The 27,618-nt window shown below is 42.9% G+C and overlaps 3 protein-coding genes across 5 annotated transcripts in view; all 3 read right to left on the bottom strand.

Moving 5' to 3' along the window:
• Positions 1 to 27,618, bottom strand: part of LOC133229775 (uncharacterized) — a 425,664-nt gene that overhangs the window by 146,788 nt on the left and 251,258 nt on the right. The window lies entirely within an intron of this gene.
• Positions 1,902 to 15,457, bottom strand: LOC133231182 (zinc finger protein 211-like). Of its 3 annotated transcripts, XM_061389479.1 has the most exons (4): positions 15,087 to 15,457; positions 13,848 to 13,974; positions 13,394 to 13,610; positions 1,902 to 6,102 (listed from the first exon to the last, which is right to left on the bottom strand). In XM_061389479.1, the coding sequence occupies exons 2-4, from the start codon at positions 13,953 to 13,955 to the stop codon at positions 5,252 to 5,254; spliced, it is 1,176 nt and encodes a 391-aa protein (XP_061245463.1). In that variant the 5' UTR covers positions 13,956 to 13,974; positions 15,087 to 15,457; the 3' UTR covers positions 1,902 to 5,251. The 3 variants fall into 3 exon arrangements, with proteins under 3 accessions (XP_061245463.1, XP_061245462.1, XP_061245464.1); XM_061389478.1 differs by having other exon boundaries at positions 13,848 to 15,457; XM_061389480.1 differs by having other exon boundaries at positions 13,394 to 15,456.
• LOC133231180 (zinc finger protein OZF-like) lies at positions 18,633 to 26,739 on the bottom strand. The gene is made up of 2 exons (XM_061389475.1): positions 26,651 to 26,739; positions 18,633 to 22,977 (listed from the first exon to the last, which is right to left on the bottom strand). The coding sequence occupies exon 2, from the start codon at positions 22,856 to 22,858 to the stop codon at positions 21,161 to 21,163; it is 1,698 nt and encodes a 565-aa protein (XP_061245459.1). The 5' UTR covers positions 22,859 to 22,977; positions 26,651 to 26,739; the 3' UTR covers positions 18,633 to 21,160.

Here is a 27,618-nt window from a genome sequence, read left to right on the forward strand (position 1 = left end):
CTGTCCACGGGATTCTCCAGGCAAGAATACTGGAGTGGGTTACCATTTCCTTCTCCAGGGGGTCTTCCCCACCCAGGGATCGAACCTGGGTCTCCCGCATTGGAGGCAGACCCTTTAACCTCTGAGCCACCAGGGAAGAGAGTAGAGGGGGTCACAACCCCTTACAGTGTAACTGGTGGGATCTCTGCACTTCCCTGGAAGAATCAACTCACAGGAGGACAGGCTGTGTGCTGCCTCGGTAGGTGTGTGTATTGTAGGGGGTGGGGTGTCTTTCCTAACCCTTTTTCTTGTTGACCTTGTTGAATTCAGGACACAGTACCTGAAAAATTGGCCCCTTGGCATACCTCAAAGAGGTGAAAAAGACCAGTGAATTAGGGAAGTTCACTCTGACTTACCCCTATTCCTTCCTCCCATCACCCCCACATCTTGCTTCCCTGAAAGTAGACAAATCTCCCAGGTGAAAGGTCCTTCTCTGTACCAGTGGGTACATTCTAACCACTAGAGACAGAGAATTCACACTGGAGAAAACTGTATTAACATACCTTGTTACTTTTTCACCAATTTACTGCTGCTGCTGCTAAGTCGCTTCAGTCATGTCCGACTCTGTGCGACCCCATAGACGGCCGCCCACCAGGCTCGCCTGTCCCTGGGATTCTCCAGGCAAGAACACTGGAGTGGGTTGCCATTTCCTTCTCCAATGCATGAAAGTGAAAAGGGAAAGCGAAGTCGCTCAGTCATGTCCGACTCTTAGCGACCCCATGGACTGCAGCCTACCAGGCTCCTCCGCCCATGGGATTTTCCAGGCAAGAGTACTGGAGTGGGTTGCCATTGTCTTCTCTGCACCAATTTACTACCTATAGCCAAAACCCCTAGTTTTTGTCATTTTTAAAACAGTTAATTTTTTTGGTCTAAATGTATAAAACAAACCTTGACACTCTTGTCAGTTCTTCAGGTTTTCATTCTCCTGTGAAGGCGCTGATGTACATGTAAAAACTCAGTAACATTTATATGCCTTTCTCCTGTTTAATTTTAATTTAATTTAACTTTTAGTTTAATTTTCGGACCTAACCATGTTCTGACGCAACTTCACAATCATTTCTGCCCATTTTCTTTTGTGTAAAACACATTTATACCATTCAACTCAAGCAAAAGTGAAGCTGGGTATTCAGAAAAAGAGAAAACTGGATTGGAGAGCACTTACCCAGTTTCTACTACAATCCCTCAGTTTGATCACCAGACACTCATTTATTATTTCACCTACACATTCAGCACTTTCAGCCCTCTTTACTGGGACAACTGTAAACCACCTCCACTTATTAGGTCTCAAGTTAAATGGTAGCCCCTCTGTTCTTAATCTACGCTGAGACAAGTATGTAAACAAAATGATGTTACTTCTCGCCATCCCTTCCTATAGATAGTTACGGAATGGGACACAATGGAACTATGCCTACAGCAGAAAAGAAAATCACAAACAATAATTTCTATATACAGCAACCATGTCAACAAACTTGTCATTCAAAAATGGATGCAACAAAATGATTGGAAGTGAGAAAATTAATACAAAATTAACACATATAAAGGGAAGCTAAGGTTCTACTTAAAGGCAGTGGAAAAGGGACTATAATTCCAGTTAAAGAATCACTGATGATAGAAAGGAATGATGATTTGAGAAATACATCTGAATCTTGACACACATGTCATTAACTGTGTAAAGTATGAACAATATTTGCTTAGAGATTTAGAATGAAAGAATTCTTATGCAGAGCTGGAAGAACACATATTCCTATGGAACAAATGAATCAATACTTGATACTCCTTGTAATGTCTAGAAATATTTATAACTGTGCTATAATGTGTTAATTTTTTTAGTTTAATAAACAAACTGAACTTGAAACAACTAATAAAATTTAAAATTGTTTTAATGAGAAGATAAATAACAAGGGGTAGGAAAAGAAATCCACAAAAATAAGATATATTTAAATCCAAATATATCAACTATTACAGTAACTGGTTTGAAATAAACATTCAAAGTAGTGGGTAAATACTTTTTGATAGCTGTAAACTTCCTTGGAAAAGGACTTAATTTTCATCAAGTGATGTTCAAGAGCATGTTTTGAATTTCTATTCGAAGAACAACTAATGTTGCATAGGCGACTCAAACACCTACAGCTACAGATGCTACAAATACACATGACCACCCGACAAGTCTTCCTATAAAGTCTCATCTAATCTTGGCAGGCTGAAGGAAAACAAGGCCATGAAAAATTCAACTACCCACATACCTATCACGGGGTCAGAAGCAGGCCTGCCAATTCTGTGTCTCAAAATTTAGATATAATAAACTGAGGTAAGACGGGTAGGATCCAACTGTTATTCCATTTATATATACATTTGAAAACAGTCATTACAAAAGTAGAATATGCTCTTGTATCAGTAACGTTAATGTTGAGAATGAATTAAAACTGGCAGGAGGAAACAATTTTCAGAGGTATACACAAGTATCACAAAGTTAAAATGTACGTTGTAAATTATGTGCAGTTTATTGCAAGAACTCCACATTCATTAAATGATTTTTTTAAACAAATACGTAAAACCTATCTCTTTAAAAAATCAGCCTGGGGCTTCCCTGGTGGTCTAGTGGTTAAGAATCTGCTTGCCAATGCAGGAGACGTAAGTTCAATTCCTAGTCTGGTAAGATCCCACACGCCATGGGGAAACTAAGCCCGTGCACAAAGACTGCCGAGCCAGCCCTCTAGAGCACGTGGGCCACAGCTACTGAAGCCCGTGCGTGCTAGGCCCTGCGAGCTGCAAAACCGAAGGCCACGTTCTCCAGAGACCGCGCTCCAACAAGAGACGCCACTGCAGTGAGAAGCCTGCACACAGCAGCAAGAGTAGCCCCACTGAATGCAACTGGAGAAAGCCTGCGGGCAAGGAAGGCAGCGCAGACAAAAATAAATTTTAAAAAATCATTCTACTATGGCTTTATTAGCTACATTCTTAAGGGGCTGTATCTGTCTGGTAGAAAAAAAACACACACAATGGTGGGCTACTGGCAATGCTTCCCAGCTCCAGGTTCAGGGACATTATGTTCGCAATGTGACTATTGGCTACGATGAGAGTATATACACCAGGAAAATTGGCAAACACTACAAATCACGGCTTAATTTACTATATGATTCAATGTCTGGACTTAAGACTGAGGTAGCATATGTTAACAAGGCAGATTTATTTAAACCCTTTATAATGTATGGGGCCATTGTATTACGCATAGTTTAAAAAAAAATGAAGAAAACACTCTTTTAGTACTCTAAATTACAATTCCATGCAGAAGTCATTCACATTATTGGTGACTGAATGAAATGTCACCAAAGTCTTTGTTTCCCCAATCCCATATTTGTTAAGGAAAGAGAAAATGGCCAAATCATACAAAATAAAGTACACAAAAGAACAGAAATTTAACCAAACAAGAGATACAGGTGAAAAACAGACACATGGGGTGGGGGTGGGGGGGGGGCTCAACATTAATAATTCTGAAGGAAATTAGATTTAAATTCTAATTCTAAGTGAGGTTTTACAGTCTTCATTGGAGGGTTTGGCCTGCATTCAGTCTTAGTTTTTAAGATAGGTAGGTCAAGTGTGGGTTCCAAGATGGGGGAGGGCAAGTTCTTGCTAATTAACAATCACCATTTTAGTGAGTTACATTTTTCTGGAGGGGTGGGAAGAGCAGTGAGGTGATGGGTAAAGGGGTTAGGAAGAGGAGCCTTGGAGACCAGGCCTTGTGAGGGCCACAGAAGACATTCTTAGTCATTCACTGTCCCTCACACTGTCCAGAATGGTGAGCAGGTAAACCACGTGATGGGGAAACAAGGTCAATGATCCTTTCCAGGCTGCCTGGTTTAGTGCTGCCGTTCCTAAGAATTTATCAACCAGGAGGATGTTTGCAGGAAGGAGATATACACTGGGAGAGGTAGAGCTTGGAGCCCTGGTAAAGATGCACGTGTCGGGTGTGGACAGTCCCTGCTCCTAGGGACAAAGAGAAGCTAGTGGACGTATGCAGTATAGAAGAATCACACATATGAATGGTCTGGCAATAGTGAGCTGTTATGGAAGTCCCTTTACCTCTCTAAGCTAGACACCTCAAACGGCAGTAATGTTGAATGCCACAGAAAAGAAACTACTGTTCATCAGAATGGGACTGGGGTATGAGCAGAGATATTCTGGTGGGGCTGGAGCAGGGCAGAAGTATGAGGATGGATAAGGTATTCTTTTAGTCCTCAAAATCGACAGGGTAGGTGGAAGAGGACTGAGGTGAACAGACTGCCCATGTCCTGAACAAGGCAGCCTGGCACTGAATCCATATCCATGTCCATTGCTGGGAGATCACAAATAGATGACACATAATTTCTATGCTCAGTTTCCTCCCTAGAAAGGGGCCACTTGCTGCATAGTGACTGCACAAGAACTTCCCATGCTGTTACCACCTCAAACTCTGCCCATGTCAGTACCATATATATTTGATATACTCACAAGGCCCCATACAGCATGAAACTTTCAGATGTTGAAACAAGTGGAATTTGTCGGTGAAAGATTTATCACATTCCTCCACTCAAAGGCTTTTCTCCAATGAGGATTTTCTCGTGGATATGCAGAAAATGTCTCTGGCTAAAGGATTACCCAGATTTACTTCATGCAAAAGTCCCTTCAATAGTGTGATCTCTCTGATGACGACGAAGGCCTGACCTATCATTAAAGGATTTTCCACATTCACTGCACTCAGAAGGCTTTTCTCCAACGTGAACTCTCTGATGATGACAAAGGCTTGACCTAGCAGGAAAAGATTTCCCACATTTACTACAGTCATATGGATTTTCTCCACTGTGAACATTCCTACGGGCACTGAGTTGTTCGTTTCGGCTAAAGAATTTCCCACATTCACTGCACTCCAAAGGTCTTTTTCCACTGTGTATTCTCTGATGATTACAAAGGATCCACTTACTGGTAAAAGATTTCCCACATTCAGTGCACTCAAAAGGCCTTTCTCCAGTGTGAACTTTCAGGTGAGAATAGAGGGCAGACCTAGTAATAAAAGATTTCCCACATTCATTGCATTTATAAGGCCTTTCCCCACTATGAACTCTCTGATGTACAGACAAACTAGATTTGCTGACAAGAAACTTTCCACATTGGTTGCACTGATAAGGCTTTTCTCCAGTGTGAACTCTCTGATGTTCAATTAATTTGCCCTTTCGGGTCAAAGATTTATCACATTCCTTGCACGCAAAAGGCTTTTCTCCAGTGTGGATTTTTCTACGGGCAACGAGGTATTTCCTTCGGCTAAAGGATTTCCCACATTCAGTACAATCATAAAACGTTCCTCCACAGTTAAATCTCTGATATGCAGGGAAACCGGACTTGAGGGTAAAATATTTTCCGCAGTGGCTGCATTCAGAAGGCCCTTCCCGGCGTGGACTTTCTGGTGCTGAGTGACACTGTTTCTTCGGGTGCTGGCATCCCTAACTGTGTTGGGCTCACGAGACTCTTCAGTAGTGAGAATTCTCTCATCCTGAACAAGTGTGTCTGTGTGGCTGCAAGCCATCTTGCCTGCTCCCCAGTTCTGATCGCTTTTGTCACTGTGCAAAATAGCTTCACACTCCTTACTGTTGTTCAGTTTCTTCCTGGTATTACTGGCCTGTGGCTTAACCATGTTAAACCTTACCACGTTGGCCTTGAAGTCATTCACAATCTCCATGTTGGTAGAGAGATTCCATGCTGCATGGATTGTCCAGCTTTTCAAAAATGAGGATCTCACCATATCATACTGAAAGGGTTTCTCTCTAATGTATTGCTTCTGGTGCTGTTGAATGTTTGCAGGAAAATAGAATTCTTTCCCACATGCCCTACATGAGTAGGCTTTCTGTGTCCTATTTGTTCCTTCCTCTTCAGCCAGATGCAAAATGCCTCTCAAGACTGGGACAGATATCTTACAGGGCTGGGCCTTTTCAGGGGACAAAATGGCCCTTGGGGTCCTAATCTGTGAGACTCCTTCTGCAGATTCTCTCTGTTCAGAAGGTGTCTCTTCATTCCGGACTCCACGCCAAGAACCTGAAAACAAACAAGTGATGGTGAAGTTCTGGTTAACTTTCTTGAAGGGAATGAAGGCAAGTCTTGTAGTCGTGTCCGATTCTTTGAGACCCCATGGACTGTAACCTATCAGGCTACTCTGACCATGGGATTTTCCAGGCAAGATTGCTTGAGTGGGTTGCCATTTCCTTCTCCAGGGGATCTTCCTGACCCAGGGATCGAACCCAGGTCTCCTGCACTGCAGGCAGACGCTTTACCATCTGAGCCATCAGGGAAGCCCTGAAGGGAATGACACCATCACACTTGTACATCTGCCACATGAAAGAAGCAGTCCACACAATCATGTTCAGGACATGAAATTGGAGTCAAATTGAGAAAGCAGCTGTTCTCATCAAGCACAGGACATAAGGACTAGATGTGACCCAAGGTGAAAGGCGTGCTCTACAATTCACTCCTCTGTTAATGGCTTTTTCCAAGACCATATCTGCCACTGGCTGGGGACACTGTGCAGAAGTATACTGAACATGAGTGCCCCAGAAAATCTGGCTGCAACAAGTGGCTGGTGTTCAAGAAACAGTAAAGCATACATGCATGTTTAAGGACATAAAAAATTTTGTCAATAAGTACCACAAGGAAAACAAGTGTGAAGCCCACATGAGATAAGTGGTTTATAGAGGAGAGAGACAATGAAACCCAGGCTAGAGTCAGACTAAAAACGGGAAGTAGCATAAACGACACGTTGGCAGAATGTCAGGAATAGAGAAAGACAAGAGAAGTCATTTGTAGCCACTACAACACTAGTCAAAGGATGGAAGTCATATCTTCCTGGTATGACTTGAACACAGACCTGATATCAAGCCCTTTCCCACTTGCCATTCATCTTGGTCAGAGAATCTCCAAGCTCTTTTGCTGAGACTAGAGTCATGTTCATCCTGTGAAGCCCAAAGGACTCTCATTCCCAGTTGAATAACAACATGGGTTACAAATGATACACGTCCTAACTGCAATCTAGTTAACTACAACCACTATGCTGTACATTACATCCTCAGGATTTATACACTTTAAAAGTAGAAGTCTGTAACTTCCAACACCCTTCAGACATTTCACCTACCCTAACTTCCTCATTCTGGCAATCGCTAATCCTTTGTCTATATCAGAGTTTGGTGTTATTGTTTTAAAGATTCATTGTATATATATAATCGCATACTACAGATAAACACAGAAGAACATGGATTACAAAAGATTGGGTCCCCTCGTACATGGCTGTTTTTCAATAAATTTACACGGCATTACACTATCTGTAGTTAGATGAATCTACAAGTGTGAAAATTTCAGAATCAGTGGTGTGACTACAGAATTTCAGCATTCGCAGATATCAGTGTAAGCATGTATGCTGGGACCAAAGCTCTGAGGAAACAGGAAGAACTGTTTGTCTTTCTCTGACCTATTTCACTCAGCATTATGCCCTCAAGGCCCTTCTATGTGGTTGCAAATGGCAAGACTGCCTTCGTTTCCATCTCTTGGATAGGGTAAAATAATGCCACAATAAACATGGAGTACAGGTATCTTTTTGATGGGATGATTTCACTCCCTCTGGATAAATACACAGAGTTGGAATTGCTGGATCATACTGTAGTTCCTTAGTTAGTATTGTAGGGATTCTCCATGCTCTATTCTACAGTGTCTGCAACAGCGTACATTTACCCCAAGTGTGCACAAGATGCCCCCTTAGGTCACATCTTCCTCAGCATTATTTCTTGTCTTTTCCTAACAGACATTATAACAGGTGTGAGGTGGTATCTCAATGCCATTTTAATTTTGCATCTTCCAGGCCATTAGTGACATTGAGCTTTTTTTATGTACAAGGTTTTCATTTGCATGTCTTATTTGGAGAAATGTCTTCTCAGCTCTAACAGATACTAGCTTGTTTGAACTGGTCCATAGCAGTGAAAGCCCAGAATCCTATCCACTAGGCAACCACAGAACTTCAGTAAGGATATTTAAAAATTATGAGGTAGGAATTCCCTGGTATTTCAGGGCCAGGACCCTGCACTTTCACTGCCAGGGACCCAGGTTCAATGCCTGGTCAGGGACTAAGATCCCGCAAAACTGACGGAGCGGGGGGGAAATTATGTATATATACATATATATGTATATATACATAAACTACCCACGAAGCCATATAGCATTATATGGGAGGAGTCTTAAATCATTTCTAAACATATAATCAAATTTTATCATAACTAAATTAAAAAAAAAAAGAAGAAGCAAATAGGGCTGATAAGCTAATAAAGGTGAGAAAATAAAATCATACAAAATGCTCAATTAACACCACAGAAAGAAAGAGTGGTAGAGTAACAAATGAACAAAGAACAAGGGCAGGGCTTCCCCGGTGGCTCAGGGGTAAAGATTCCGCCTGCCAATGCAGAAGACTTGGGTTCAATCCTTGGTCTGGGAAGCTGCCACATGGGGTGAGGCAACTAAGCCTGTGAGTCACAACTAGTGAGCCTGTGCTCTAGAGCCCAGGAGCTGCACCTACTGAAGCACAAATGTTCTAAAGCCTGTGCTCCTCGACAAGAGACGCCACCACAGTGAGAAGCCCAAGCACCTCAACTAGAGTAACTCCACTTGCCGCAACTAGAGTGACGTATGTACATCAGTAAAGACCCAGCAAAATAAACAAATAGCCAACCAGATTTCACCTAAGCAAGGCTATCATGAATAAAGAAAATGACACAGTGACAAAGGAGTCAACTTCTGCAAAGCATCAATTGACAGGATATATGGACTTCTATAGACTACCAGTCTACTCCATCTAAGAGCAGAATAGTCTTAAGTGAAAGAAAGTGAAGTCGCTCAGTCGTGTCCGACTCTTTGCGACCCCATGGACGGTAGCCTACAAGGCTCCTCCCTCCATGGGATTCTCCAGGCAAGAGTACTGGAGAGGGTTGCCATTTCCTTCTCCAGGGGATCTTCCTGACCCAGGGATCGAACCCAGGTCTCCTGAATTCCAGGCAGATGCTTTAACCTCTGAGCCACCAGGGAAGCTCAATCTGACATGAAACATTCACAAGACAGAGCACATCACAGGCCAGAAAACACACCCTAGTAAATTTCAAACAACAGAAATCATACAATGTCTGTTCTCAGAGCATAGTGAAATTACACTAGAACCAATAACAAAAAGATAGTTGGAAAATCACACAGTACTGAGAAATTAATCAAAATAAAACATGGGTCAAAGAAGAAACATCAAGGTTAATTTTTAAGTATTTTGAAATAAACACACTTCTTGAAATATGTGTATGCAGTGAAGGCAGTGTTTTAGGGCAATATATAGCATCGAATGCATGTATTAGAAAAGAAAAAAGGTCTAATAGCAATCATCTTAGGAAACTAGAAAAGGAGAAAATTAAATCCAAAGGAAGAAGAAAAGAAATAACTTTAAAAATCGACAAAGAAAAACCAACAAAGTCAAAGCTGGTTCCTTAAAATGGACATTAAAGGATAATAATGAAATAAACGGGAATCTCCAAGATCATAAATGTGATAACCTAAATGAAATGGTCAGTTTCTTGAAAAATACAGTCTACCAAAACCCACAGAAGTACGTATATTCTAAATATGTATACATCTGTTAAAGTAGCTGAATCAATAAGGAATAACCTTCCAAAACAGAATTCCACTGGCCCAGATTGGTTAACTGATGAAATATGACAAACACTTCAGGAAGATACACAATTCTCTACAATGGCTTTCAGAAGACAGAAACAAAAGGACTGCTCCTAACTAATTCTGTGAGGTCAACATTAACACCAAACCAAAGACACGAAGAATAAAGTATACACCAATATCTCTCACGAACACAGATGCAAAAATACAAAGTATCACTGAATTGACTCAAAAACTACATAAAAAGAATTATACATCATGACCAAGTGGGGTTAAGGAATGGTATGTAAGACGTATTTCATACATTATTACGCTAACTACAGCACACTAATAACATAAAGACAGATATATACTCCAGTGAAACACAACAGAGACTTGAGATCCTATATATCAACCCTCATAACGTGTGATCCAATAATTACTGACAAGACCAATACCATTCAATGAGGACAGTTTTTTCAACAAATAGGTTGTTAGGTACTTCCCTGATGGCTCAGACAGTAAAGAGTCTGCCTACAATGAGGGAGACCCGGGTTCAATCCCTGGGTCGGGAAGATCTCCTAGAGAAGGAAATGGCAACCCACTCCAGTATTCTTGCCTGGAAAATCCCGTGGACAGAGAAGCCTGGTAGGCTACAGTCCTTGGGGTCGCAAAGAGTAGGACACGACTGAGCGACTTCACTTTCACTTTCTTTTCAACAAATAGAGTTGTTAAAACTGGATACCCACGTGTACAAGAATGAAGTTAGTGTCTTACTTAATACCATACGGGCTTCCCTGGTAGCTCAGTTGGTAAAGAATCTGCCCATAATGTAGGAGACCCTGGTTCGACTCCTAGGTCGGGAGGATCCCCTGGAGAAGGGATAGACTACCCACTCCAGTATTCTTGGGCTTCCCTGGTGGCTCAGTCGGTAAGAACTGGGTTTGATACCTGGGCTGGGAAGATCCCCTAGAGAAGGGAATGGCTGGCTACCCACTCCAGTCTGGTCTGGAGAATTCCATGGACAGAGGAGCCTGGCAGGTGACAGTTCATGAGGTCGCTAAAATTACAAAATTCTGAGGTGGGACAAAAAAAGGGAAAAGTTTCAAAATGTTGGATTCAGCCATGATTCCTTGCCTATGACAATAAAGGCAAAATCAACAAAAGAAAAAGTAGTCAAGCTGGGCTTCAAAGCAATGAATAATTTCCATTTTATATGTTAACTTGTATCACGTGCCTGTGTGCCAAGTCGCTTCAGTCATGTCTGACTCCATGTGACCCTATGGACTGTAGCCTGCCAAGCTCCTCTGTCCATGAAATTCTCCAGGAAAGAATACCAGATTGGGTTGCTATGCCCTCCTCCAGGGGATCTTTCTGACTCAGGTATATGTCTCCTGTGGCTCCTGCATTGCAGGTGGATTATTTACTATTGTGTGTGTGTTTGTGTGTGTTAGTTGCTCAGTTGTGTCCAACTTTTTGCGATCCCACGGACTGTAGCCCACCAGGCTCCTTTGTCCATGGGATTCTCCAGGCAAGAATACTAGAGTGGGTTGACATTTCCTTCTCCACTTTACCACTGAGCCATCAGGACAGCCCAACTTATATTACATAATGTGTCAACTGTACCTCAAGAAAGCTGGAACAAAAACAAAAAAACTGAAAAACTTGTACATTAACAGACACTATAAACATCACAGAAAAAATCGGGAGAAAACATTTCAAAAACATGTATACCAAAAAGAATGCATGTTGTAGAACACACGTTGTAGAATAGCAGTCTGCTGCTGCTAAGTTCACTTCAGTCATGTCCAACTCTATGCGACGCCATAGACGGCAGCCCACCAGGCTCCAGTCCCTGGGATTCTCCAGGCAAGAACACTGGAGTGGGTTGCCATTTCCTTCTCCAATGCATGAAAGTGAAAAGTGAAAGTGAAGTCGCTCAGTCATGTCTGACTCTTAGCGACCCCATGGACTGCAGCCTATCAGGCTCCTCCGCCCATGGGATTTTCCAGGCAAGAGTACTGGAGTGGGGTGCCATTGCCTTCTCCAAGAATAGTAGTCTACAACAACCAAAATTAAAAAAAAAAAAACACAAAAAAACCCTGATTAAGAAATGGAAAAAGGAGTTGAATAGATATTTTTCTAAAGATAAACAAATGGCCAGTAAACACACTGTTAGGGGAAAAAAATCAAAAAAGTTACACAAAATAGCAAATGCCAGTGCAGATATAGAGAAATCAGAACCTTGAGAAAGTTTTGCATAAACGTCTCAAGGTCTGTTTCAGTACTGACCACGTCAGTGACCACAGTGTGTTGTTTAGTCAGCAACAAAAACATGTCAGGTACAGGAATGGAGCAAAACATGCACACCACGCATTTAAACAGATACTCACACAAGGAGAGGGGAAGCAAGGAGGGATCGATCAGTTGGACAGTAAAACTACTAACCCTGACAGTCTCCCAAGGAAACAGAAATAAAGGCAAACTAAACAAACTGGACCTAATCACACTTACAAGCATTCATCTGCACAACAAAGGACACCCAAAACAAAATGAAGAGGACATACTAACTGGAAGCAAATGCCTGGGAATGACGCAATTGATAAGGGCTTCATTTCCAAGGCATATAAACAGCAACACAACTCAGTGACAAAAAGCAAGCAACGCACGGGGAAAAAGGGCAGGAGACGGAAACAGGCTTTTGTCCAAAGGACACACACAGATGGCCAATACAGACATGAAACGACGCTCGGTCACTGCTAATTCTCAGTGAAATGCAAATCAAAACTACAACTAGGTACCACCGAAAAACTGTCAGAATGGCTAAAATTAAAAAGTCTACAATTAACAAGTGTTGATGATGGTGTGGAGAAAAGGGAAGTCTCTTACACTGTTTGTAGGAATGTAAATTAATGCAGCCATTATGGAAAAATGTATGGAGGTTCCTCAAAAAACACACTAGTTGTCATATAATCCAGCAATTCCACTTCTGGCAATATACCCAGAACAAACTATAATTTGAAAAGATACATTCACCCAAATGTTCATAGCAGCCCTATTCACATTAGCCAAGACATGGAAGTAACCTAAATATCCTAAGACACGGAAATAACCTGAGGTAAGACATGGAAATAACTTAAGATAAATGGATAAAAATGTGGTACATACACACAATGTAGTATTACTGAGCCATAAAAAAAGAAATAATGGCATTTGCAGCATCATGCATGGACCTAGACATTACCATTCTAAAAGTGAAATGAGTAAGAAGTAAAAACAAAAATACCATATGGTATCATTTATATGTGGACTCTAAAATATGACAAAGGAACACATCTAGGAAACAGACTTACAGACATAGAGAACAGACTTGTGATTTCCAAGCAGGAGGCAGGTGGGTGAGGGAAGTATTGGGAGTTCGAGATTAGCAGATGCAAAGCAGTACATACAGGATGGATAAAGCACAAGGTCCTACTCGATAACACAGGAACTGTAATCAATATCTTGTGATATACCATAAGGGAAAAGAAAAAGAATATATATATATGTATGTATGTATGTGTAACTGAGTCACTTCCCTGTACAGGAGAATTTAACACAAATTAAAGATTGTATTGAGCACAATATTGCAATCAACTTAAAAATAACAAAGACTACTGACCTTGAATCCTTAGCAGCAACTTTGGAGCTACCAGTGTTGGGATGTACTCTGCCTCTGCCATAATAATCTCAACACATAACCAACAATTTAGCAAGAAAGTAGCGGGGACTCCCTGGTGGTCCAGCAGTCCGAATCCGTCTTGCATACAGGGCACATGGGTTGAATTCCGGGTCTGGGGACTAGCTCCCACAGTGAAGGGCAAGTAAGCCCGAGAGCTCTGGAGTCCGAACACGCCGAAATTAGAAGACTGCATGCCTCAAGGAAAGAACCTCCTTGCAACAACAAATATACCACCTGCCACAACTAAGACCCAAGGAAGAAGAAGCCAAGAAATAAAGTAATAAATTGAAAACAGAGTCCACTGTCCAGTTGTCACAAGGACAGAGCTGTCCCTGGGAAAAAGGAGAAAGGCAGAGCCTAGCTCAGAGGAGGGAGATGAGTGTGCAGGCCTTACCCAGCATGCACACAAGTGCAAAGTTCTCCAGCATGACATCAAGGTACAGGTGTATCTGAACCTCATCAAGAAGACACCATTCCTCCCAGGAGAAGTACACAGCCACATCCACAAAGGTCACCCTACCCTGGTATAACATGGACAAATAAAACCATCAACAGTCTCATTCTTGAAAACCCACCACTCATCTTCCCACACATCTCCCCCACTGCCCAGTCAGATGGAGCATCCAAAGACCTGGGTGCAAGAACCTTCCTCCTTTGACCTGAACCTTCAGAAAACACAGGCAGTCATTTGAAGCTGACATCCTGCTCTTTGCTGTTGTTCACCCACACCAGAAAACGATGAGACCTGCATTGACCTAAACCAGCTCAGACTCACCTCAAAGCCCTTCCATGTACTGGTACCAATTCGAGAAGAAACTTCCACACCGTCTCCAGAGAACCAGTCAGCTCTCATGACCCCGAGAATATAGTTCTCCAAAGTCCCCAAACTGAAGAGTGGCAGAATAGCAGGTGAAGAGCCCCTTAAATGCACCTCAAATGCAGAGAATGTGTGTGTGTGTGTGTGTGTGTGGCGGGCGGAGGCGGGGGTGGGGTTAGAGTAAGTGAGGGACTGGGAAAAGCTCCACTTACCAAAAGTGCTTCTGCAGCCCTAGCAATCTGTGAAACTGGCCCGCCAAGGAGGAAAGTGACCCTGGAGGTGATCCAGCGGCTCAGGCGTTCCCTGGCCCTCTGGCCGTACCAGAGCCAGGTGGCTGGCTAACGTCTCCTCCGTGACATTGCCCCCAGTGATTCCCCGTTTCACAGCTGTGCCCAAGGAAAACCCACGACTTCGCTCCGCCTCAAAGTCCTTATCTCTCCCTACACTCCGTTCTTCCAGTCAACGGGTTTCAGAGAGTATTTAAAAGCCTGACCCAGACCGTGTCCTTCCGGTGCTCAAAACTCTCCACCACGGCCAGGGCCCTAAGAAAAAACGTCCCAACTCTCATCTACCACTTCAGGTGCAGCATGGCCTCAATCCTCGTCCCCCACAGAAACAGGATGGACTCCAGGTTCCCCAGTGTTCCCACTTCGGTTGCATTTCCAAGTCTCACTCACACCTCATAACACTGGTCATCAGAAATAGGGACACCGCTCCTGAAGGCCTCACTGCACTGGACCAGCAGCCTCTCACTCGGGGAGTTCATATTCGGGTGGGGAATCGGCCAGGGAAGAAGCCGGAGCACGCGGCCTTTACCTCAGCTGGTTCCCTCAGCGCAGCAGGAGACATTTCAAGGACTCTTGGATTCCGCCGGGTTATTCCCCGAAGCCGGCGGCGTGCCAGACCCTAAGACCCGCTACTGTCCAGCGAGCACAGAGCCTCCGCTTCCTTCTTGGCCCTTCACCTTGCTCCCAACACCAGACACCAGGACTTCTGACCGGCCACAGACTCTACAGCAATCAAAACGTCCGCCGGGAATACACCCGGAGTCCCACTAGCGGATGTTCCATCTCCAGGGAACGCCCCGCTTCTGCACGTTCATTGGATGACCGTAGCCTTAGCGCAAGGTCTTCTGGGTAATGTAGGGCCGAGGCCTCAAGCAAGGGAACCCTGCCCCCCCGGCCCCCCCACCCCCACCCCACACACAGGAAAACTGGGAAGAAAAGCGAAACCGCTAGGGGAGGATCGCCGAAATCCTACCTGTTGTGGGGAGGTGTTTCATCCTTCTTAGGTGGGCGGAGGATCCAATGAGGGAGGAAGGGCTTAAGAGAATTTGTCTCGAATGCTTCTGATCACTGAGGTGTTTCCACAGGGTCTCAGGTTACTTCCCCAGTGGCTCAGTGGTTAAAAAATGCAGAAGTTGTAGGAGACTCAGGTTCGATCCCTGGGTCCGGAAGACACCCTGGAGAAGGGAATGGCTCCCCACTCCAGTATTCTTGTCTGGAGAATCCCATAGACAGAGGAGCCTGGAGGGCTACAGTCCACAGGGTCACAGAGAGTCGGACAGGACTGAAGCGACTTAGCATACATACACCAGACTCCTTAAAGCCAACTCAAGCCGACATCCAGCAGAAACTGGAAGCAAATAAACATTATCCGGTTTCTGTTGAAAGCCATGCAGCCTTAAGTGTTATTTTACAGAATTCCCTGGTGGTTCAATGTTTAGCAATTGGTGTGTTCTCAGCCATGGGTCTGGGTTCAACCGCTGGTCCAAACGAAGATCCACCAAGAGCCTTTGTGCAGCCGGGGGAGAACGTCATTTTGTTAGCTTTGGTCAGGACACTAAAAATGTCCGACAGGTCCCCTCAGGGAGCAAGCGAGGGAAACTGTTGCTCGTTTTTCTCACTGATCTGAAGAAAACAAGAAACACTGATGTATAATCAGGCCACCCAAACGAGCTCTCTGAACATCCCTCGGCCCAGTTAGTCTTATTCAACTAGTCCCCCCTCACGAGAAGGACCTTCCCGCTCAATGCTAAGCCCTAATCAGTAATGACCACCCTCTTGATATGGCCCGTTTGTGATTGTTCTAATCTTTGGATAATAACTTGACGTTGACAGTGTGACAAGGAGGCTGGGAACGGCATACTCCTCTGCTGGTTTCTCGAACTCATGAACCAGTTGCGTCACAATCCTCTCTAAACCCGGTCATCTCTGGAGTAAAACACTGCTACCACATCCTGCTTGCTATGTCTGGACCACAGGGCTGTCTCTCCTGGACCTTGCTTTGGCTGAGTTAAGACCCCCAAACCATTCAACCATTGATGTCTCCAGGCCCTTTCTTTGGTCTTTGGGATGCGCAATTATATTATCTTGCCCCTAGGACTAGACCACCTGGTCTCTCAGAGCTGATCAGCATTGCCAGCCTCCGCACTCCCACCCTGCTGTGGCACCACTGGGCAGGGAGGAGGCGGGGCCAGGGTGGTCTCTCTGCAGGTATGCTGGGGTGGGGACTGCCCCAGGTGCAGCAACATGCTGGGTCATGGAATTTGCGGAGCGAGAGCACTTCTCTATGGCTGGGGTGTCTAGTGAGCCTGCTCATCGGACACCAGCAGCTGCTGAAGCAGACCTCATTCTGCATGGCTTCCCGGCCAGGAGGGAACACACTCACTCCTACTAAACAGAGTCCAGGCTCCTCCAACCTATCCCACTGTGTCTCCAACAGTCAAGGAGGCTTGCCGCCACCACTGGAGCACCAGGGGAGGCGTGAGGGTGTTAGATGGAGGAGACAGAAAGGTCACAGAGAGGAACGGGGTTGGAGGAGTGTGAGGTGGTAAGGTAGTAGGATGCAAATGTCAGTCATGCACGAAACGGACCACTTCTAGTGAGGAGCAGGCACAGCGAGCGACTGCCTGCTACTTGTAATCCCCCAGCAACGGAAGAGAATCTGGGAATCCATCCCAGGTTACCCGGTTCATGCCATAGGGAATCTGATCACTGCACTCCTTGTCCTATCCAATCCACTCTGGAACTCAAAGAACATCTTGGGCATCCTGACACCCTCTGTCTCCCTCCCCAAAAGAGCCCTAGTCATACCACAACCCCATGCTGATGGACATCCCTTTCTTTTCACTGGGAACAAATATTGATGGCTGTCATGTGAATGACCCCATTTATCTACCTGAACTGCCCTGTGCTCAGAATTTATTGTTCTTCCAATTTGTGGAGAGAGGGGTCTGCACCTTAGGTTAAGGAATTCCCACAAGGGCACCCAGATGCCAGCCTCTGATGAGGGCGTCCTCTACACTGCACAGGTGTACTGCTTCTCTTCTGCACTTCCCTGCGTGGACTCCATCAGCTGTGGCACAGCCATGAACTACCCACACCGCTGTCTGCATCTCCACCAGGGACTCCAGCTCCACGGCACCCAGTTTGCATTTCATAGCAGACACCTTCCCTTTTCTGAAGTTGTTCAAAGGGACAGCAGCAACAAACATGCTCGCCCCACACTGTCTTCAGTGTCCCTGGAGACACGACACTGCCCACAACCATATGCCGCCCATCTTTCTCATGAACCTAATTCAAGATGTGCCTGTGTCCACTCTCCTGGTGACTATCCCGAGTGTTTTGAGTGACTCTGAAGGACTAGGAGTCACCACTGTGGCTCTCTCCCTATCTCCAAAACTCTTCTTCCTAATGCCCTCACCCATCACCCCACTGCTCTTCCTACCCAGTAGAAAAACATAACTCTACAAATGATTATTAATTAGGAATATAACCAGCAGGAAAGTGCCAACATCTTTCTGGGGACCCATCCTTGACAAACTTTAGTCCAAATGCTAAGGGCTGAAGAATGATGCCTCCCATAATGCCTGTAAAACCCAACCCCAAGTTCTTGTGAAACAAAGCTGCTCACAGGTGTGAATCTTCACCTGTATAACACTTGTGACCCAGTCCTTCAACTAAACACCATCAGTGCATCATCAAAATTGCAGTGATGTGGAAGAGCTTGTTCTTTGCAAGCCTGTCTGCACTCACCTTATCTATCACACGGGATCCACAAGAACTGTGTGAGTGTGTGTGGCCCACACACCACAATGTGGCGCATCTGTATCACATGGCTGGCCCCCAAATCTCCTTGGAGTGTTTGTGAATTCTGTACCCACACCTGCTGTGTGGGGTCAGCACATCCCACTGTATTTCCCCAGCAAGGCCTCCCTTCTGTCACACATCCGTTGTGCTATGGCACATGAGTTAGCAGATCAAGGCTGCATCGAGGGGGTGCGAGCATTCCAACTCAGCCACACTGTATCCCAGGTTGTGCTGATACACTGATGTTTAAAATTCTTCTGCTGCTACTTCCTGGAGTTACGAAAAGGCTTCTTTTATTTTAGAAATGCATTCTAACAAGTTATGAATCGAAAGACATGATACCTGCGATTATAAAGCTTAAACATGACTAAGTAAATCATGATCAGTTCAGTTCAGTTCAGTCGCTCAGTCGTGTCCAACTCTTCGCGACCCCATGAACTGCAGCACGCCAGGCCTCCCTGTCCATCACCAACTCCCGGAGTTCACTCAAACTCACATCCATCGAGTCGGTGGTGCCATCTAGCCATCTCATCCTCTGCTGTCCCCTAGTCCTCCTGCCCCCAATCCCTCCCAGCATCAGGGTCTTTTCCAATGAGTCAACTCTTCACATGAGGTGGCCAAAGTACTGGAGTTTCAGCTTTAGCATCATTCCTTCCAAAGAACACTCAGGGCTGATCTCCTTCAGAATGGACTGGTTGGATCTCTTTGCAGTCCAAGGGACTCTCAAGAGTCCTCTCAAAAGTCCAGTTCAAAAGCATCAATTCTTCGGCGCTCAGCTTTCTTCACAGTCCAACTCTCACATCCATACATGACCACTGGAAAAACCATAGCCTTGACTAGACAGACCTTTGTTGGCAAAGTAATGTCTCTGCTTTTGAATATGCTATCTAGGTTGGTCATAACTTTCCTTCCAAGGAGTAAGCGTCTTTTAATTTCATGGCTGCAGTCACCATCTGCAGTGATTTTGGAGCCCCCCAAAATAAAGTCTGACACTGTTCATGGGGTCGCAAAGAGTCGGACACGACTGAGCAACTGAACTGACTGACTCACTGATTACTAAAATAGAATATACTCTTGAACCAGTCAGTGATTACAATGTTGAAGATAAATTTTAAATGGCAGAAGAAAACTGGTTTGAAGGATGTACACAAGTATGTCTAAATGTACATTCTAAATATGTAAAACTTAAATCAAATATACATTCAATAAACTATTTAAAAAACAATTTAGCAAAAACTGTCCATAATCATTTTACTATGGTTTACTAGCTACATTCCTAAAATATTTTGCGGCTACTGGGACTGTAAAGGGGAAAAACCATACAATGGTGAGCTACTGGCAATGCTTCCCAACTTCATTTCAGTGACATTATGTTCACAATTTGACACTGGTAATGGTATGAACATTTACACCAGGGAAATTAGCAAACACTACAAAACGGGGCTTGATTTAATTACAGTGTAATTAAATGTCTGAACTTAAGAATAGGTAACATATGTTAATAAAGCAGACTTATCAAAAACATATGATGTATGTGGCAATTACACTACAAATAGTATAAACATTGAGAATACAAACTCCCAATATTCTGAACAAGAATTCCATGCAGGAAAAAGGTCACTCATATTATTGGTGAAATTTAACAGATAACTTTGTTGTTTCTTTGCTTTCCTTCTTGTCAAATAAGAGAAAATAGCCAAATCTCAGAAGACAAAGATAGGCAAAAATATGAATTGAAATTTTACCGGACTGAACACACAGGTGAAAAACACACAAATGAAAAACAAAAACTGAACATCAAGAATCCTGAGTAGGGAATTTGCCAGCAGTCTAGTGATGAGGATTCCACACGTCCACATCACGGGGCACGGTTTAGATTTCTGGACAGGGGGATTCCATAGGCACGTGGCACAGTCAAAAAAATCCTGAGAAAAGTGCAATTAAATAATGATGATTTTTTTATACAGAGGTTTTAGTCTTCATGGGAAGAATCAACCCTGATTTCAGTGTTAGCTTTTAAGCTAGGTTGATCAAGTGTGGACCCAGGGAAGGAGGACAAGTTCTTACATATAATCACGAGTTACATTTCTCTGGAGGGGCGGGAGAAGAGAGGCTATGGTTAAAGGGGTAAAGGAAAAGAGCCTTGGAGACCATGCCATATGAGGGCCACACTGGACATTCTCAGGCCTTCCGTGTACCTCACACTGCCCCAAACAGTGAACCGGTCAACCATAAAACAGGGCAACAGGGACATCTTGAGGTGGTATATAAAGAAGATGGACAGGACCTTGGAAACCAATCACTGCATGAGGCTGGGGTATAAGCAGGGCTCCTGGGGTGGTGTGTGTGTGTGTATGTGTGTGGCAGGGTGGCAGAAGGGTCGGGATGGACAAGATGTTCTTCAAGTCCCCAAACCTGGGGTGAACGGTGAGCAGACTCACCTAAAACTATACCAGGCAGCCTGGCATGGAATCCCAGATCCCTATCCATCCTAAGGAGATCACTAACAGGTGATCCAGCATCTCTGTGCCTCAGTTTCCTCTCTAAAAAGGGTCCATTTCCTCCAGAGGTTCTTCCCACTGTTACTACCTCAAACTTCTTCAACATCACTGCCAGAAATACTTGCAATATTCATAAAGCTGTTTCTCCAGTGTGACCTCGCTGTTATTTAACCATGTAGCACCTTCAGATGAAAGATTTAACATATTCCTGGCACTTACGAGACTTTTCTCTAGTATGAACTTTCCAATGGATGAAGAAGCACTGTTTTGCTTAACAGGTTTCCCACATTCACTGCACTCATAGGCCTTTTCCAGTGTGAACTCTGTGATGATCATAGAGATGTGTTTGAGTAGTAAAAGATCGGCCACATTCAGTGCACTTATAAGGTCTTTCTCCAGTGTGAACTCTATGATGACGAAGAAGGCTCGAGCTATTAGAAAAATACTTCCCACATTCACTGCACTTATAAGGCCTTTCTCCAGTGTGAACTCTCTGATGATCACGAAGCGTCCACCGAGCAGTAAAATTTTTCCCACATTCACTGCACTCATAAGGTTTTTCTCCATTGTGAACTCTCTGATGATACCGGAGGCTACTTGAACCAACAAAAGATATTCCACATTCACTGCACTCATAAGGGTTTTCTCCATTGTGAACTCTCTGATGACAAAGAAGGCTTGAGGTACTAGTAAAACATTTCCCACATTCACTGCACTTAAAAGGCCTTTCTCCAATGTGAACTTTCCAATGAGTACAAAGTTTTGACCTACTTGTAAAAGATTTCCCACATTTATTGCACTCATAAGGCTTTTCTCCAGTGTGAACATTCATATGGGTACTAAGGTGTACCTTTTGGCTAAAAAATTTGCCACATGCACTGCACTTAAAAGGTCTTTCTCCACTGTGAATTCTCTGATGATTAGAAAGGGTTGACTGAGTTGTGAATGATTTTGCACACTCACTGCACTCATAAGGCCTTTCTCCAGTGTGAACTCTCTGATGATAACGAAGGCCGGACCTACTGGTAAAAGATTTCCAACATTTATTGCACTCATAAGACCTTTCTTCAGCATGAACTCTCTGATGATGACGAAGACTGGAGCTACTAGTGAAAGATTTCTCACATTTATTGCACCCAAAAGGCTTTTCTCCAGAGTGAATGTTCTTATGGTCTCTGAGATGCTCGTTCCGGCTGAACAATTTACCACATTCACTGCACTCACAAGGCTTTTCTCCAGTGTGAACTCTCTGATGATGACAAAGGCTTGACCTAGCAGGAAAAGATTTCCCACATTCACTGCACTTAAAAGGCTTTTCTCCAGTGTGAAGTCTCAGGTGATAAGAGAGGGTCGACCTATTAGCAAGAGATTTCCCGCATTCAGGGCACTCATAAGGCCGTTCTCCAGTGTGAACTCTCTGATGTGCAAGGCAACTGGATTTATAGGCAAAAAATTTTCCACATTGGCTGCATTTATAAGACTTTTCTCCAGTGTGAACTTGCACATGCTGAATGAGGTTACTTCTTTGGGTGCCAGCTTTCTCACATTTGTTTACCTCACAAACTGCCTCACTAATGAGGACTCTCTCATGTGCTACAAGAATGTCTGTGTGGCTGGAAACTATCTTACCTTCTCCCAAACTGTGATGACTTTCTCCACTGTGAAAAACAACCTCACACTCGGTACTGTTGTTCAGTTTCTTCCCAGTATTAGTGGCCTGTGGCTGAACTCCCATGCTGGCCATGAAGTCATTCCCAATCTCCATGTAGGTAGAGAAATTCCCTGCTGGGTGCACTGTGCAGGTCTTCAAAAATGAGGGTCGCTCAGTATTACATAGGAAACGATTCTCTCTAACGTGCTGCTTCTGGCGCTGTTGAATGTTTGCAGTAAAATAGAATTCTTTCCCACATGCCCCACATGTGTATACTTTCTGCTCCCCATTTGTTCCTTGCTCTTCAGCCAAGTGCAAAATGTCTCTCAAGATTGGGATGCACATCTTACAAGGTTGGGTCTTCTCAGGTGACAAACATGCCCTGGGAGTGCAAAACTGTGACACTCTTGCAGATTTGCTCTGTTCAGATGGTGTCTCTTCATCCTGGACTCCATGCCAAGAACCTGAAACAAACAAGTGATGGTAAAGATCTGGTTGACTTTATTGGAGTGAATGACACCATCACAATTTTACATTTGGTACATGAAAGAAGAAGTCCACGGAATCGTGTTCAGGATATGAAGTTGGAGTCATATTGAGGAAGCAGCTGATCTCACCAAGCATATGACACGTGACTGGATGTGACCCAAGGTGAAAGGCATGCTGTATAATTCACTCCTCTGTCAATGGCTTTTACCAGGACCACATCCTCTGGTGACCTGTGCAGAAGTATACCATACATCCTGTATATCTGAACATCTGGGTGGAACAGGTAGCTGGTGTTCAAGAAATAGTAAAGCAAACACAAATGTTGCAAATGGCAAAACGGCCTTCTTTTTTAGGGCTGAATAATATTCCATATATTCCAGATATTTGTTATCCATTCATCCATCAATGAACACTCAGCTTGTTTCTATCACTTGGATAGTGTTAAAAATGCAACAATAAACATGGGGTACAGATACCTTTTTGATACAGTGATTTCACTCCCTGTGGATAAATACAGAGTTGGAATTGCTGGATCATACTGTAGTTCCTTATTTAATGTTGTAAGGATTCTCCATGATCTACTCCATAGTGATGACAACAATGTACACACCTCCCAAGAGTGCACAAGGGGTTTCTTTTCACCACATCTTAACCAACATTATTTCTTGTCTTTTTCATAACAGACATTAGAACAGGTGTGACATGGTATCTCACTGTCATTTTGATTGGCATTTTCTGACCATTTGTGATACTGAACTTTTTTTTTATATACAAGGTTCCTATTTGCATGACTCATTCAGAAAAATATCTTTTCAGATCTAACAGATAATACCTTGTTCAAACTGGTCCATGGCAATGAAAGCCTAGAGTCCTATTGAACTAAGCAACCATGGAACTTCAGTTATGATTTTTTTTTAATTATTAAGGAATTCCTTGGTGGGCCAGCAGTTATGACATCACACTTTTACTGCCAGGGACCCAGGTCTGATCCCTAGTCAGGGAACTAAGACATTACAAGATGGAAATATATATATATATATCAAACTATCCATAAAGTCATATAATGTTATATAGAAGTGGTCTTCAATCAATTCTGAAAACATAACACAAACTTTAGCACAACTAAATAAAAAAATGAAGAGAAGCAAATGGTGGCAAGTTAAGAAAGGAAAGAAAACAAAATCATACAAAATGCTCTATTAATACAAAAAAAAAAAAAAAAAGAACGGCAGACTAACACAGGAACAAAGAACAAGGATAATTTTATAAAATGATAACAAATACATTAGATATTTATCAAACTATATCAATATACTAAACATCGACAGTCTCAGTGTACCAATTAAGAGAAAGATCATCAGGGTGGATCCATAAACAGGATTCAGCGATATGTTGTCTCTGAGAAACATACTACAGGACTTCCCTGGTGGTCCAGCAGTTAACTATTCAAAGTGCAACACAGGAGACACTGGTTCAATCCATGGTCAGGAACCCACATGCCACAGCAACTAAGCCTGTAGGCCACAATTAACAACTCTGCACACTCCAGAGCCTGTGCACCATAATGAAGACCCAGTATGGACTAAAAACATATTTGAACAAATAAAATTTTAAAACAACAAAACCCACTTTAAATAAAAACATGCATGTAACATTAGAGAGCGATTAACAGAATTCAAAATAAAAATGTTAGTAACTATATTCACATCTAACGGGAGGCTCCCCAGGTGGCTCAGTGGTAAAGAGCCACCGTAGGACAAACAGGTTCAGTCCCGGGTCCAGGAAGACCGCACGCCCACAGGGCAACTAAGTCCATGTGCCCCAACTACCTGACCGTGCTCTCGAGCCCAGGAGCCGCAACTACCGAAGACCAAATGCTTGAGAGCCTGTGCTCAAAAAAAAAGCCACCAAACCAGAAGTCTGTGTACCATAACTGGCGAGTAGCCCCCAGTCGCTGCAACTAGAGAAAAGCCTGAACAGCAATGAAGACCCAGCACAGTTAACTGGGTATCTGGACACCTACAGACTACAAGTCTAGTCCATCTAACAGCAGAGTAGTCTTAAGCTGACATGGAAAATTTATAAAACAGAGCACATGCTGGGCCAGAAAAACACACCTTAACAAATTTGAAACAACAAAAATCAGACAATGTCTGTTCTCAGATCACGGTGGAATCACACTAGAACCAGTAACAGAAAGATAGCTGAAAAATCGCAGAACAATGAAAAGTCAAACAACCCAAATAAAACATGGAGCAAACAAGAAATCTCAAGGTAAATTTTTAAGTATCTCGAAACAAACACAACACTTCTCAAAATATGTGTATGCAGTGAAAGCAATGGTTATACAGCAATTTATAGTACTGAATGCATATATTAAAAAAAAATCTAAAGGCAATCACCTTAGAAAACTAGAAAAAAGAGAAAATTAAATCTAAAGGAGGAAGAAAAGATATCATTTAATAAATCAACAAAGAAAAATAACAAAGACAAACAAAGTAAACTGGTTCCTTAAAATGACCAATAAAATAAAAAATATTCTCATTAGGGTAATCACAAAAAACAAGACAAGACATAAATTACTAATATTAAAAATAAAAAAGGACTTCCCCAGTTCCAATGGTAAAGTCTCTGTATTTCCATTGCAGGGGACAGTTTGATCCCTGGTTTGGAAACAAACATCTCACAGCCAAAAGAAAAAAAAGAGAGACAAAGAGAAAGAATTAAAGAGGAAAAACCACCACACGGAATGGACATTAAATGGTATAATGAAATATACAGGCATCTCCAAGACAATAAATGTGATAACCTAAATGAAATGGACCAGTTTTTTGAAAAATACAGTCTACCAAAACCCACACAACAATACACAATCTAAATAGGTATACATCTGTTAAAGTAACTGAATCAATAAGGAGTAATCTTCCAAAACAGAATGCAACTTGCCCAGATTGGTTAACTGGTGAAATATGACAAACATTTTAGGAAGATATACAATTCTCTACAATTCCTTTCAGAAGACAGAAACAGAAGGACTGCTTCCTAACTAATTCTGTGAGGCCAACATTACTCTAATACCAAACCAAAAACATGCAGAAAAAATATACACCAATATCTCTCATGAACATAAAGGCAAAATCACAAAGCATCAGTAAACTGATTCAAAAATTATACAAACAGAATTACATATCATGACCATGTGGGATTCATGAAAGGCACCTAGCATTTATTTCACACCATATTAAAAGTTATAGGAACCAAAACAGCATGCTAATAGCATAAAGACAGATATCTACTCCAGTGAAATAGACTTCAGATTATAAAGATCAACCCTCATAATATATGATCCAATAATTACTGACCATTACTATTCAATAGATTCATCAACAAATAGTGTTGTAAAAACTGAATAGCCACATGTACAAGAATGAAGTTAGAGTCCTACCTAATACCATATACAAAAAGGCATTCAAAATGTATCAAAGGTCAAAATGTAAGAGCTGAAGTTACACAATTCTTAGGGGAAAAAACAGGGAAAACTTTAAAAATCTTGGATTCAGCCATGAATTCTGACAAGTGAAAGAACCACTCCACAGGACTGTGTTCTGGAAATTAGTTGCGGTAAAACTGAGAAGCATCTGATCTCACCAAGCGCAGGACAGGACTGGAGGTGGCTGAAGGTGAAAGGCGGCTTCTACAGTTCACTCCTCTGTCAATGGTTTTGTTGTTGTTGTTGTTGTTTTAACCAGGAACACACTTCCTGGACCTGTGATAGGGTAAGGAAGTGTACTTCCAGAACTCAGAAACTCTGACTGCATTTTGTGTGTGTGTGTGTGAGGAGAACTTTTACGATCTACTCCTTTGGCAATTTCTTTTTTCTTTTCTTTATTTATTTATGGCTTCTCTTGTTCGTCATTGCAATCTCAGGCTTTCTCTAGTTTCAGCAAACAGGGGCCACTCTCTAGTTGAAATGTGCGGGCTTCTTACTGCAGTGTCTTTTCTTGTTGCAGAGCACAGGCTCTAAGGCAGGAATGCTTCAGTAGTTGCAACAGGCAGACTCCGCAGTTGCAGTGCATGAACTTAGCTGCTCCACAGCATATGGGATCTGCTTGCACCAGGGAGCGAACCCCTGTTCCTGCGTTGGCAGGCAGATTCTTAACTAGACCACCAGGAATGCTCTCAGGAAACTTCTAAATATAAAACAGAGTCTTGTTAACTAGAGTCACTAGGCTGTGCACTACATCCTCAGGATTTACCTTATAAACTAGAAGTGTTTAACTTCTGACATCCTTCACTCATTTCATCTACACTCCTTACCTTGATCTGGCAATCACTAATCCTTTGTCTGTATCTGATTGGTGGTGGTGTTGGTGTTGGTTTAAAGATTCAACATGTAAGCATAATCATTCAGTACAGGTAAACCTGGAACACGGGTTCTAAAATACTTGGGTCCACTTATACATGAATACTTTTCAATTAAAAACCACAGGATCATACGTGTATATATATGTATTGTATCTGTGTATTATATAGAAATATATATATATTTTCAAACTACCCATGAAACCATATAGCATAAGGAAGCACTCATATCATTTATAAGTACATAATGCAAA

This window comes from Bos javanicus, chromosome 18 (assembly GCF_032452875.1).
Source record: "Bos javanicus breed banteng chromosome 18, ARS-OSU_banteng_1.0, whole genome shotgun sequence".
Taxonomy (NCBI): domain Eukaryota; kingdom Metazoa; phylum Chordata; class Mammalia; order Artiodactyla; family Bovidae; genus Bos; species Bos javanicus.